The 14,108-nt window shown below is 44.3% G+C and overlaps 1 protein-coding gene across 1 annotated transcript in view; it reads right to left on the bottom strand.

The window, feature by feature from the left end:
- Positions 1-6,470, bottom strand: part of gfra4b (GDNF family receptor alpha 4b) — a 34,131-nt gene extending 27,661 nt beyond the window's left edge. The window contains exon 1 of the mRNA XM_042074797.1: positions 6,052-6,470. Coding sequence (XP_041930731.1) covers positions 6,052-6,094 — 43 coding nt within the window. The 5' untranslated portion in view covers positions 6,095-6,470. The remainder of the gene's footprint in view (positions 1-6,051) is intronic.
- Between the last annotated feature and the right edge of the window lie 7,638 nt (positions 6,471-14,108).

Here is a 14,108-nt window from a genome sequence, read left to right as displayed (position 1 = left end):
CACACATGCAAACACACACAGACACATACACACAAACAATGTCTGCTCCATCCGGGACCCTCCATCATGTCAGCACTACTAGAGGAGGAGGGGGTGATGTGGGGAGTGTTTTGGGTCACCAGAGCCTGTGGACAGATTCCTGAGGTCACTGCATTGGCTTGAGAAGTGTCAACAGGTGCTGTGAGGGTGAGAGCACTTCCCTTGTGTCCTGTTGAGTTCCCCCATGGCGGTACCATTTCCTGTTTTGATGGAGCATGGTTGACAAGACCCAAAACAAGAAAACAAAACAAACAGAAGGATGACCTTAGACCGATAGTTTTGTTTGGCTGTGACCGTGGCCGTGATGAGGCTAAGATTAATTTCCCGGCTGTGATTAATTAAAAATCCTCTTGGCAAGCAGAATCCACACGTGTTGCATGTGTACATAACTCAGGACCTTCAGCAAAAGAAGTGAAGAGCGGAGTGACAATTTACATTTCCGTGCACACAGAGCATGGCCTGCGTGCACTGATAAAAGACGATTTTATGCTCTCGATACCTTAAGACGATACCTCTGCTCCCTCACACACACGCATTCTATGTCTGCATTGGGGGTTTTTTTCCCCTCTCTCCTTCTCTCCTCTTGTCGTAATGGACTCCCACAGGCCCTCTCAGTCCACAGTCACGTTTCCAAACCGGAGTAATAATAAAGAAAATAATACATTCATGGTGGAGGAGAATGCGCTGTTGTGGCCCACAGTGGGGAAGAGAGGAGGCCATTCATCCAGACTGTCATAGAGACTCAGCTTTGACCACGATGAAATCAGACAGCCGCATCCATCACTGCATTGCCGGAGACATCCTCTTAGTGTCGGCGGCGTCGCAGGAGACTTCACTGCCATCTCACCCACACCCGTTTTTTTCAGGATCAGATATACTTCCTTTTTCATGGCTCTCATACACTTCCTGATGTGTAGAAGGTGATATAAAAGAGCATCTCCCGTCATCGAAGCTTTTCGATTATGATTAGTGACTTGGCTAAAAATACATGCGGGCATTGGTTTAGTTACAGGTGGGACAGTGGCATGGAGGGGGGGGGGGGGGGGGTCTTATCTGGGGACTTGTGTGAAGAGATGCCTCCAGGGACCTCAGGGGGAGAAAATAGCATCTTACAACACCACATCTGTCAACAAAAGTAAACTTATCATGACTCAGAAAGAAAGAGAGAGAGGAAGAGAGAGAGAGTGTGAGGAAAAGGCCAAGGAGCTGAAACCCTACACATGGACGCCATTTTGAATGCAAGTGGACAGACGAGACCTTTCCTGAGAAACTGACCCAGTGTCTCACAACCAATTTAGGGCCTATTTCCCATAGGACCAGAAAACCGGGATACTGGCTCTGCAGCAGGAGAGAACCTCTGCACTGGGAAGAAGGGCCTTGATTTGTCTTCAGAAAGCTCACTTCTGGCGAAACTCCGATGAAACCTCTGGGAGCACTTCCTTTTTATCTCTATAAGCAATTGTGTATTGGTGGCCTCTAAAAAGCAAGATATTACCCAAGAATAACACTCGGATTGCGAGTGCCAAATACTCAATTTATCCCTCAAAGCATCCCATGGTGGAAGCTGAGAAGACATAAGCCTCTAGAATCAACCAGGCAGATTTAGACCCCTGCATAATGCGGCCAAATGCTTCTGTTTGTTCTTGGAAAATCTGGCACTTGTTTGGCGAAAGCCTAAAGCCCTCCATTTGAAGTTGTGTCACAAAGGCCTTGCGTCTATCCGTCAAGAGAATATCTCTCTGAGCAACTGTCAGCAGACGCTCAGCTAATGAGGGTCTGTTTGGCCCTTGGAGGACACTGTATCCCTCTAACCCTGCCGCCATGTCCTGCATTTCTGAACAGGCAGGCAGGCAGGCAGGCAGGGCGTGGAGTGAGAAGGCCCAGCTTTTCTATCCCAAAGGCCAAACCCCACCACTCGATTGTTTTATATTTTTCACTTTTTTCCCCTTTTATGAGCATAGTTTCAATCTGGGGGCCTAATTTCCAGTCCAGTGCACCGCAGCCATTTTTTAAAATGACCTGCCACAGAGATTAATCCTGACCAGCAAACCTGAGGGTTCTCAACTGTGACTCCATCCAACTCCCGGTCTTATGTACTGTTTGGAGTTATTATAGTTTAATATCATAGGCAGATAATTGTGTGCGGCACTGAATAATGTCGTGGGGAAAGGTCAGCGCCATCAAAATGACTGACATTAGATAAATGGTAAAGTGCTGGCTCAGAGTTTAAGGCCATCAAAATTAAAAGGCAAAGATACTTTTTAAACTGGAGAGGTGGGGGTGGTGGCGGCAGAGATAAAACACAGGTAGCCTACAGAACAGCACAATCCGCTGCAAATCTTTCTTTCTTTCCTTCATTTTTTTAGTCCATCTTTCCAGCTCAAACAAAGCTGTCGGCATTTTTTTTATTTCCCAAAGGACTGGAAGCGAGTCCCCTGCTGCTCCTAAGCATCTGTGGTTACGGCCATATAAAATGGACATTTATTTTCAAAGGGACTGTGGCAGGATCAAATTGCTGTGTTTCAGAACTGAAAGAGAGGCATAATTATTTCAATGGAACAGAAAATGAAAAGGATTTAATCCATTTCTCCATGGTACCATTAATTACTATCCCATCCTATTAAAAAAAAAATATATTAAAACTTATTTGACAAAGTCTGAAGTCGTTCTGTACTTTTACCTGTTGTCGTGTAATGGTTTGCACTGGTAATCACAAGCCAGCCATATTTACACTTTGCTGTGCACACCACCGACTGAACATGACTGAGAGCATTTGTTCTGAGAAGCATTTGTTCTGAGATTTATGGGTAGGCCTGGGCTTGGGAAGTTAGTTATTCTCATCTAAAACAACAGAATCTACTGTTTGTGAAACATTTTGCTGGAGCAGCCAAACAATACACCCTGCACTGTTACCATGCAATTTGGACACCTCTGACATCCACATGCAGATCCAAAGCCATTTTTAATGAGAAAAGAGGCTTGCCGTGTACGGAGACCCACAAAGGCACTATGGTCCTTGACAGCCACTGACTATTGCGAATGTAAATGTTCTACATTTAACATTTCATCCCGGATAACTGTCAAAGGCCTGCAAAAATTGGGTGATTTATTAGAGGTTTATTCCACTTCATTATCTTGGCGCAACGATTTCTCACAGTTCATTTCTTGCTATGCGCCCAAACACCTGCCATTTCAAAGGTTTCTCTCCCTCCTTTTACAGTTTTGTTATCACTCGTATTTCAAATTGAAAACGGTCCCCCGATTCAATGCCACGGGAGATCATTCTTCATCTATTCACAGCGAGCCATTAATATTCAGCGCTATCATTACCACCTTACACTTGGACTCACTTCCACAGATAGCGCGGTGGTGGTGATCTGGCCCAATGCTGTTGGCAAATAATTAAAAGAAAGGCCTAGGAGTGGGTCCTGCGCAGTGCTGTTGCGGCTAATGCTGTATCGTTTATTCCCTATGGAAGTGTCACAATGAGCCCTGGAGCCCATTCGTCATGCAGATATGATCAATGCTTGGACTGTAGTTTCTGGCAGCACTTCCTCCTCTCTGGCTAGGAGGGGGGTAAGCAGGGTGGGTGGGTGGTGGTGGTGGCGGGTGGAGGAAGAGACGTGCATGCAACTTGGCCAAATCAAACTCATCTGAATGCCGCCTCCAGCTTCAAGTGGCCCTCTGGCACGCCAAGGCGTCACCTCCCGATGCACCGGCGGGCCGGGGGGGACGGCCGGGTTACGGTCTAATCAGGTGGACGCGTCACGAATGAAAAAGATGATGTGACCCGTCCGCCACTGCCGGCGCCAACGCGGTTGCTGAGGAGTTTAAGGGGCGGCGTTTTTGCCTGACTCACGGACATGCGATCGCGCGGCGACTCATCTTACAGCATCATCACCGTGGCCCTGAATGTCACTTCTGATAAGCTCTGTCTCAGCCCAAAGGGTTGGAAAAGAATCAGGAGCGTCGTTTGCTCAAAAGAATAATCCCACACAGCTGCTCGCCCGAACACAGGAGCAGCATGAGACGAGATGGCTAATCCATAATGGCTGATGATGGGTATTTGCATGGGGCCTGTAAAAAGCTGATCATATTTGCACATAGCTGTGCTCACAAATGGTTTTAAAACCCAGCAATTACGGTGAAGAAAACCCTTGTTTGCTCTGCCATCCTTACATTATGCATTCCCCACTTCTCTCATTCAAAACAAAGTTAAGTATTTATGCCTTTTCATCACACTGTGCTAACCCTAAAGATGGAAATGAGCTTGTTGAGCTCAGGATTGAAACCTTTGCCTTCTACAGCCCTAATGAGGTGGGAATCCATAGTTATTAGAGGGCATGTCAATATAGCCAGGCTGTCATGATTTGCCCTGGGTCCGCTCTGGTGCATACTACCTTGAGGAGATAAACAAACAGCCAAGACTGATGCATTCAAGACATCAAGGCCATATCAGTAAACATAATGATTACCCTGCCCCCCCCCAACGAGGTCATGATTAACATATGCCACCGTGAAGGTGGTTAAAGGGCATCAATAGTTTTTCAAACTGACACTAAGGGCAGTCAGAACTCAACCAGTGCTGAGGTGAAAATTGATCACAACTTCAACTGACCACATCCCTGAACAAGAAGCAAAAGCCTGTGTGATGAGGAGGCGAGTGAGTCAGAGTGGCGATAATGCAGGACCGCCTGCCGTCCACCAGCACACCGCGCACAAGAGCGTGGGGCTTCATATCTTAATCTCTCACGCTGTCGCTGATATGGATTTTGCTCTGAATGTTAATTTATCAAGTAGCATTGGGATCCCTCTATCAGGAAATACACAAACATTTGGATTGATTCCCCTGATGACCAGGAATAGTGTGTGTGTATGTGTGTGTGTGTGTGTGCAATTACTGTGACACCCTTGCAATTCCACTTCATTGAAATGATGTAGAACAGCCAGTGCATTAAATTGAGTGATACAATATGTTATTGCCTTACGCACACACATTCTTGGACATCCACCTCTCTGATAATAATTATGAAAATTACTGCTGCCTGCCTGTACTCATATAACCCCCATAGACTATTATTTAATCCATGAAAAAATTGCAATCAGTGCTGATCAAAGACTACTTGAATACTCCTAATAAATGAATGAGCTACCTGTGATGAAAATGAATGCTTTGTCCCTTTAAGTAGCCTAATATATGCGTGTCTTTTGCTGAAGGAAAAGGTAATTTCATAACTCCGTGCTGCTTGACAGTGGTATATGCTATAGGCGAAGAGTGACAGAAAGAGCGATCAGTTGACTGGAGTGGGGTCCTCCTCACCTTTTCTACTTAGACGTTATACATGTGAGCGTCTAAGTTTAAGACACTTCCAGTCCTACTGATACGTCTGGTAACGTAGCCTAAACTTTAACCTGGCTGCTGCTGTTGAAGATATCAGCGTAGACCAAGCAGGAACATTTCAGCACATTTCGACTCGACAAGGGAGGTTAGTTATTCAGCAGACTAGTGCTGGCCCAATAGAGCATACCACTGAGAATGCACACGAAATCTGAACAGGTGAATTGAACTCCCACACTCTCGGAAAACACATTCATAAAGAGTTTTAATAGAGCATTGTTGGGTTCCTGCAAAGTGACCAAGCTGACAGTTTTCATACAATCAAACAACTCGATTTAAATTCCAGGCAACGTCTCCAGGTTGATGCACCATAGACTCGTTCTTTGACATTTTCAGCAGTTTTGAGGTGCATTCATAAATAGAATGCTGCAGTGAACGCAGTTGTAACATAAAATGAATCGTAAAGAAGCGTATGCGGTAAGTTCTGTCCACCTGCAACAGTTTCCGCGACAATCACACCAGTGTAATCCGGAGTGTTATAGGCTATAGGTTTATGACAGTTGGCACCACACATAACCAAAGGCAAGAAAGTTATGCATACAAAAAGGTGCATAATGTCGGTAAAGTATGCTCGTTTTCAGAAAAAAAGAGTGGAAAAAAGAACATGCACTTACCAACAAAGACGAGCTGAAACAGGTACAATCCCAAAAGGTCCATTGCGATTTTCAATGTGGCAAGAAAATTATTCCAGAAGCAGAATAATCTGTACTTTCACGTCTCTGAATTTATCATGAGATTTACGTTACCGACCTTGTGTGTGATGAATACCATGCAGACACTGATGAAACAACATTCTCCTAAATATTCTCTCGTTGGAATATTTACAGCGCGCAGGGAATTACGTTATTAAGAGTTAGTAAAACGTCATATAGGATAAAATGACTATTAAGTCCAAGACATGCAGTTGTCTAAAATAGTATTTTAGATCGAATAAAATTGTCAGTTTAAGTTATCCTGAGATATTAACTTTGTTGGTATAGTAAGCTACGCATCAGAAACCAAGGTACATCTAACCGGGTAGCTGACGACTGTTCCCTCCTAGTTCAGCCAAGCAACTGGATAGAATTTGGTGAATTCAGTGATCATAGCCACGCATGCCCCTTCAAACTCCTCATGAAGAGGAACTGCCCAGAGCCAGGCAGAGAGATGAAAGCGTGTATGTCAGTGAGGAATGGAGTGGAAGTTAGCGTGTGAATATCTATTATGAATTTGTATAGCCTTATGTGAAAAATAACGTTGAATACCGTTGTACCCCAGGATGGAAGCACAAACTGTATTACTGCAGTAAACGGTGAGTGAGATGATATGTGGCATTGCCTGTAAATGTTAGACAAGAAAACAAAACACACACAACGTATTTTAATTAATCCGTTCAAGCTATCGGACGCAATCTTTCGAATGTAGGCTACATAGCCTATATTGAAGGCTGTCACAAAGAAGCAATGCCATACATCAAACTACCAAAATGTAAACGCACTCGAACGCGCGCGTTCTTCCTCACGCACTCGTTCGCGTGCATACAATAGCCATAGACAGCCAAGTGACATTGAGAGACCATGCAATTAATGTTTGAAATTAAACTATTCTACCCTGCCATTTCCTTAAAACGATAGCCCCAAACCACGTTTTAAGACCGACTTTTTTGTTTATTGGGGAGGTGTTTACTGTCAAAACCACACAGCTAATTAACTGTTAATTGACTTGTCTTGCAGAATTATTTACATGCAGCTACTTGCCAATATAATGGTTGTTGCAATGAGCTAAATTTGATTGCCTTATAGGCCTAATGATTTTAAAGGCTTTGGATGTGGCTGAAATCAAGACAAAGGCCATTCAGGGAGTATCCCTTTTGAGATTTGTGAAACTTGGTCATGAAGATAGATCTGCAAGGGCATGCTGATCCAGCCATAGAGTTGCAGTCTGTTCAGCTCTGGGTTAGTTACATCCAGAACTGGGGGACAACAGTCCTGGAGGGACAGATAAGACTAGAGAGGCTACTGGCTGGGGTTGGATAAGGTTTATCCCGCTGATTCGGACTGTGGACTTCGGAAGTCCAAAGTCTTGGAATCGATTACAGTAGTTATTATTGTCTAGGTCCATGTGTGGACCATCTGAATAATCACAGACAAATTACAGGCAAATATAGCTCAATAACGCAGCAATTCAAACACTCTTGATAAGACAGCATTACCATCTCCCTAGGATAGATGCTTATGCTTAGGCCAAGGCAAAATTAGCTCAAAGCTTGTTTATTATTTTTTTTTTAAAGGGGATTAATGGCCTCTGGGTGCTTTGAAAAATGACACATTTGTGAAAACAAATTTACATTTGTAATTCAAATTGGCAATGAATGTTGCATTGAAAGCATGAATCTTTCTCAGGGGCCCGTGGGAGATCCAAGAGGCTTTCTCGTGCCTCACCGAGTGGCAAGGTCTCTCTCAAAGGCTCCCTCTCTGACAGACAGATGGATTTGGTTGCACAGCTACTCCACTTTCTTTCCTCCTCCCAGACCTGAAAACACTCTGCTTTATAGCCCCCTCTTAAGGGTTAGCGGGGGGAGGGGGATATCTGTATGTGACTGACTGGATTCTGATAGAAAATTCACCTTTCAGAGCCTCCCGGGACTCAAAGCTGAATTTAGTCGTTCTTTTCCATGTGAAGCAAGAAGCAAACTCAGCAGTTGGTTTCTAGGTGACAATTAGCACATTAGGGATAACTGGCAAAATACATATGCAGTTTGTTTTATGTTTTACTTCAGTCTACTATATGTATTATGTCTCATCAAACTACTCCCATTCACTCTTCTATCACAGTCACTAAATCATGGATACGGAGAAACAACTGCTTTACTTCTTCGCTGACTCTGGATGTGTTGGCAGAGAGGAGCTGAAGCAACACATAAAACAAACTACATTGGCGTGTGTTTATTAACGGAAAGCCCAGGTGATGATTACTTAATGTGTATGTTTATGGTCGAGAAGTAGAGTGGGAAGTTGGAACATGTGTGGTGAGGTGACTCTGTTCTCCTCCAGACACTGAACTCTCTATGCTGGTCAACCCAACCAGTGTCAGTGATGTCATTGTAATGGCTCCTGCACACAACAGAGGCTTGTTCTACATGTTCCACCGGACATGTGCCCAGTATGTCCACCTTCTTCGTCACCCGTCAGAAAGCAGAATCTAAGTGCGGAAATCAGAAAGTTGTTGGTAACACTTTATTTTAATGTGTCGCTATTACAGTGTACCTACCTAATTAGGTACAGTGGTACAACCTGTGTAACAACATGTACTATCAGGTACTATCATTGTACTTGCATTATGTATTTGTGGGTACCTACACATAGTTGTTACATTGTAATACTGAGTGCTTTTACAAAACTGCCAATTTGCCTAAATTTTCATCAGAGGCAAAGAGCTGACCTGAGACCTGCTGGATGGGGTAAATCTGGCCATGATAGATTTGATATACAAACCATTCTTAGCTCCAGTCAAGGCTTCATTATCTTCAGTGTACATGTAACAGCTGTGCTGCTACAACCTTGTTACTCTTTGATACAGTGGAATAAACCTATTAAGTGTACCAGTTAATTACTTACATGTACATATGACATGTATGTTACATGTCATATGTAATTGTAAGTACTTAACTGGTACACTTCATTTTAATGGGTTTATGACACTGTATCAAAGAGCAATAAGTGTGTACCAGCTGATATATGTACTATGTAGTGAATTAGTAGACCTGTTCCAAGACACAACATACATGTCACATGTAAGTAATTAACTGGTACACTTAATAGGTTTATTCCACTGTATCAAAGAGTAACCAGGTTGTAGCAGCACAGCTGTTACATGTACACTGAAGACAATGAGGCCTTGACTGGAGCTAAGAATGGTTTGTATATCAAATCTATCATGGCCAGATTTACCCCATCCAGCAGGTCTCAGGTCAGCTCTTTGCCTCTGATGAAAATGTAGGCAAATTGGCAAAGTTTTGTAAAAGCACTCAGTATTACAATGTAACAACTATATGTAGGTACCCACAAATACATAATGCAAGTACAATGATAGTACCTGATAGTACATGTTGTTACACAGGTTGTACCACTGTACCTAATTAGGTAGGTACACTGTAATAGCGACACATTAAAATAAAGTGTTACGAAGTTGGGTTTTGTAGAATGCTGAGTAATTCATATCCCCCCCCCCCCCCCCCCCCCCCCCGGCAATGTTTGGCTCTCAATCTTTTTTTTCTGTTGTTTTCAAGCAAATAAAGCCACTATAATTATGTGAGCACAATTAGCTAGAGATATTTACAGGCACAGTATGAACTGTTATTACTGTGCTGTCGACAAATGCCTCCTCTGGTAAAAAAATAAATAAAAATTGCTGCAATTGTTTTCCTCTTTCTCCTAGCTGTTAAAAAAAAAAAACTCGCAAGATTTATTCTGCAATTTACAAGTTTTAGGCATCTGTGGTACAACAAGGGGAGGTATTAAACACCTGCTACTGAGGAACGTGTTGTTTGATTTTCAAGGAGATTCCAATGTTGGCTTCCTCCCTCATGTTGCTGCACACCCTCGTGTGGTCATGCAGTCTCTCCCTCACCCTCGCTCCACAACACAACAACAGATGGACTGTCTCGTGCTTCCTGAGTGGGCAGCTTCAGTTACACCACTGTGAGGACCCCTCGGTCTTTAAATATAATTCAGCCCACACACACACACACACACACACACACACACACATGTGCACACACCCATACACACATCCACATTCATACAGAGAGAGACAGAGAGAAAGAGAGAAGTGCAGAACTAATCTTTAACTTTACAGGGCAATGTTAAGGGGGTAAGAGCAGGAAATCTATTTCAGCAGGGAAGGTCTCAATGTATTTCCGATCAATCCTACGAGACCTCCCCAGCTCTCGCTCTCTGCCCTCGTCCACATTGTGGATAGAGAAGCACAATGGCCCTGCTTCCCATCCCGCCGCTCTATCTGGTCCTTGCGGGGCCTCTCTCACAATGCGGTGCTAAAGCTGCTCCCTCTCCTCTGATGACACCTCAGGTTTCACCCATTATCACCGTTTTAATGAGGGATTAGTTCCAACGCTAGAAAATACCGGCAAGATTGAGTTCCCAGGGCATATCGTATGGCAGATTCATAAAACTGGTCTTTTATGTCCTCCATCTCCCCCCCTCTCTCTCTCTCCTTCTCTCTCTCTCTGTCATTCTTCCGACTCCCCTGAGCCCTCTCTCCATGGGGGCTTCCTCGTCCTGACGGTGCTGCCGCTTCTTCAGTTGTGGGTGAGCAGGTCGACTGACCTCTTGCGTCCATCACCGGTGCCCCCCTCCGACAGTCCCAGCGGAGACAAAAGCAATAATTAGATAGCACCTGAATCAACAGCTGAGGATTTGACTGGATCCATAACTTACGTACGGCTGTTTCATGGCTGTTCAAGGCCCAGCGTGAGGACCACGGAGGCAGCGGGGGGGGGGGGGGGGGGGGGGGGGGGGGGTCTCCTGAAAAAGGGGGCTCATGTTATAAAAAGCTTCACGGCGTGACTGAATCTGAAGTTGGATTATTTGTATAGGAGGTCTCCATGGGTCCAGACTGATTAGAATAGAATGCCTGACCTGACCCCTTGCCTGGGTTCACAGCTGTGTCAGAGTGTGTGTGTGTGAGTGTGAGTGAAAAAATGCAGGGACGCACAATTAGCTAAATTAGGAGAACCTCAACACATGGGCTAAAACAGAGGTAGGGGAGGGCCAGATAGGGAAAGTGCTGAACAAGACAACAGTGGGTAATCAGTTAAAAAAAACACACAAACACACTGGAATATATGTGAGGTATATATACTGTGTATATGTATATGTGAGCTATATGCTGTGTATATCTATTGTATATGTAAGGTATATGCTGTGTATATGTATTGTATATGTGAGGTATATGCTGTGTATATGTATTGTATATGTGAGGTATATGCTATATAGGTATATTTTTGCCTTATCATGTTCGGTTTTTCTCTGTGCTATGGGTGCTCGTGATCGATGAGTCGAGCGCTTCCCTCGGTGCTCTCTGCATTTCTGTCACACACTCTCCCACAGCCCCCCCCCCCTCTTCCTCACCCCCCACCCGCCCTCCTTCCCTCTTAAAAAAACTGCCTCATCTTCTTTCATGTCCTGAGAGAAGGCGTTTTCATTCCCTGCAACAGACAGTACATTTCTCCCTCCGTCTTGTTGTCCCATCACTGCCTTTGATAGACTTCAGACAGAGTGTCTCTGTGTGTGAGTGTGTTGAAATGAGATTGCCGTTTGCTTTTGGGGGGTGTGAAAAAAAGAAACATTAGCATTTTATAATGAGTCTATCATTTGACAATGTCACAAAGACGCCAAATGGATGTCTGCACCACAGTCAGACTGGTGCCTGAGTGGCTACATGCTTAAGGACTGTTTGAAGCTCAAGATCGTACATGGAATTGGACATTGTATTTTCAGGCTTTTCCCTGAAAGTGTTCAAATATTTAAACACAGTGGGCATGAACTGTTTGAATACTGCATGCTCTCCATCCCTGGTTTGAATACTGCACCCCACACACACACACACACACACACACACACCGCTCTTCTGGCAGCAGTCTGTGTGAACGAGATAGCGATCATGCCTCAATCTGGAGCATTATTTCATCCGGCTGGAATGCTACTCTGTGCATACCTGGCCGGTTCCGCTGTGGACTTTGTGAACCAAGTTCCACACTTGATTTGAACTTGTATTGAACACTACCCCCCCCCCCCCCCACCCCCCCTCACACACACACACACACACACACCCCTCACCTTGGTTCACCTCACCCCCCCCGGGTTCCATAAAAAGCCATCAAAATGTCACAGTGACCATGGAGACTAATGACCAATAACACTGGTGGCCAGCAACGGCGTGTGGGGGCCCCATATGGGCATTTCCCAGATATATCTGGAGTGAGGAGAGCACAAACAGTCCATCCGTTACAGCAGCTCCCCAATAAACAGGGCTAGTCATCTCGCCCTGGTGTTTCCGAGCAAGCGAGTGCCTCAGTGCTGCGCGTGACAAGCGAGCGAGCGAGGTAATAATGGGCTCCATATGCAGCCCTTGCGCGTAGCACGGACGGTACATAAAAGCAAACACACAATGAGAAGTTATTGTCTTTGCCTTGGCGGCGGCAGCAGCAGCAGCATTGGAGGCTGACAGTGCGTGCAGAACTGAGCCGTGGGCAGCCCGTTGCAAAGCAGCTGACAGAGCAGAGCAAAAGTAACATTGTAAATGTTAAGTCCATTTGCTCGCTGAGCCGTCATTCCTTGGGCACTAAAATAATATGTACTTGCCATAGGTGTGGGAGTTTGCAGTAGTAGTATGCAGTAGCTGCTGTGGTGGTATATAGTGTGTGTGTGTGTGTGTGTGTGTGTGTGTGTGTGTGTATGAGAGAGTGTGAGTGTGTGCCTGAGTATGTTTAACAGATTACAAATGAGTTTACTTGCGGTGCTGTAGTGAAAAGAAACACTGAGAGTTCCATTGTAAGACTAAGCCAAGTGACCGGCCAAAGGTATGTGCTTCTCATTCTTCATTCTCTCTTTCCATCCTCCTGGTCCAACTTTCTACCCAAGCTGGGGCTGGCTTGCTTTTGGATATTGTCCTCTGAAGGTCTTTTTGAAGTTTGTTTGGTTGGTGTATTATTTACCGGTACATGTACTTTTATTCATTTGGGAGATTGACTTTAAGCAGTTCAGCTCATCCATTAAAAAAATGAGCAAACTCATCCATTCAAAAGGTGAACCAAAAACATTTCATGCTCTTTTAGATTGTTGAAAGTCCAAAAAAATCATTGTGCAAGGCATTTAGCGTCAACCTGTGGGAACCCCTAAATAATACATTTCCTAAAGTAATGATAAAAGTAATGAGTAACGATTTTGGCTCAGGGCTTGGACAGAGCAACTTAATGGCCAGATTTGTATTGCCTTAACTCTCACTTATGTGTTATTGTATTGCCTTAACTCTCACTTATGTGCCCATATAATGCAACTGCATCAAATAACACATAATCACAGTGTCCTCCAATTAGACTTTAAAATGTGGTCTACCACATACCACAAGTTTACTATGGTCTGTGTGAATCTGTGACCTATTGCTCAGTTACATAGCCTCAGTGCCATTAAAAGACATCATCATCAAAGACATAATCTACTTCAAAATGCACTGCTTCAAAATGCATGGTGAACAAAAGTTGGTCCTCTTGCTTACAAATCAATCATCACAGTTCTGCTTTCTGCCAATTAAAACCCCAATCCAGTCATGTTTTATCTTCCAGCATTTCTCAGAAAAAATACTTGTTCTTCCAGTAAGTCTCAATGCCATGTTTTAATGCAAGACTGGCTTTGACATAGATAATAGATAAATAAATAAAATAGTGGGCAAATAGACCACGTCTGATGTAACGGTGTCTATAGGCAGCTTCCTCTGCTTCAGGGCCAGACTGTGCAGTATGCAGAGGAAAACCTGTCTCTCACATATAAAGGGAGTGGTGAGTGTGTGTGTGTGTGTGTGAGAGTGTGTGTGTGTGTGTGTGTGTGTGTGGGGGGGGAGGGTTGGACAGTAAATGTTGAGAGTGTAGATCCGGTCTGTGTGATAGCAAGAGACA

Source organism: Alosa sapidissima, chromosome 20 (genome assembly GCF_018492685.1).
Source record: "Alosa sapidissima isolate fAloSap1 chromosome 20, fAloSap1.pri, whole genome shotgun sequence".
In the NCBI taxonomy this organism is placed as follows: Eukaryota; Metazoa; Chordata; class Actinopteri; order Clupeiformes; family Clupeidae; genus Alosa; species Alosa sapidissima.
This window is presented reverse-complemented; position numbering and strand designations above follow the sequence as displayed.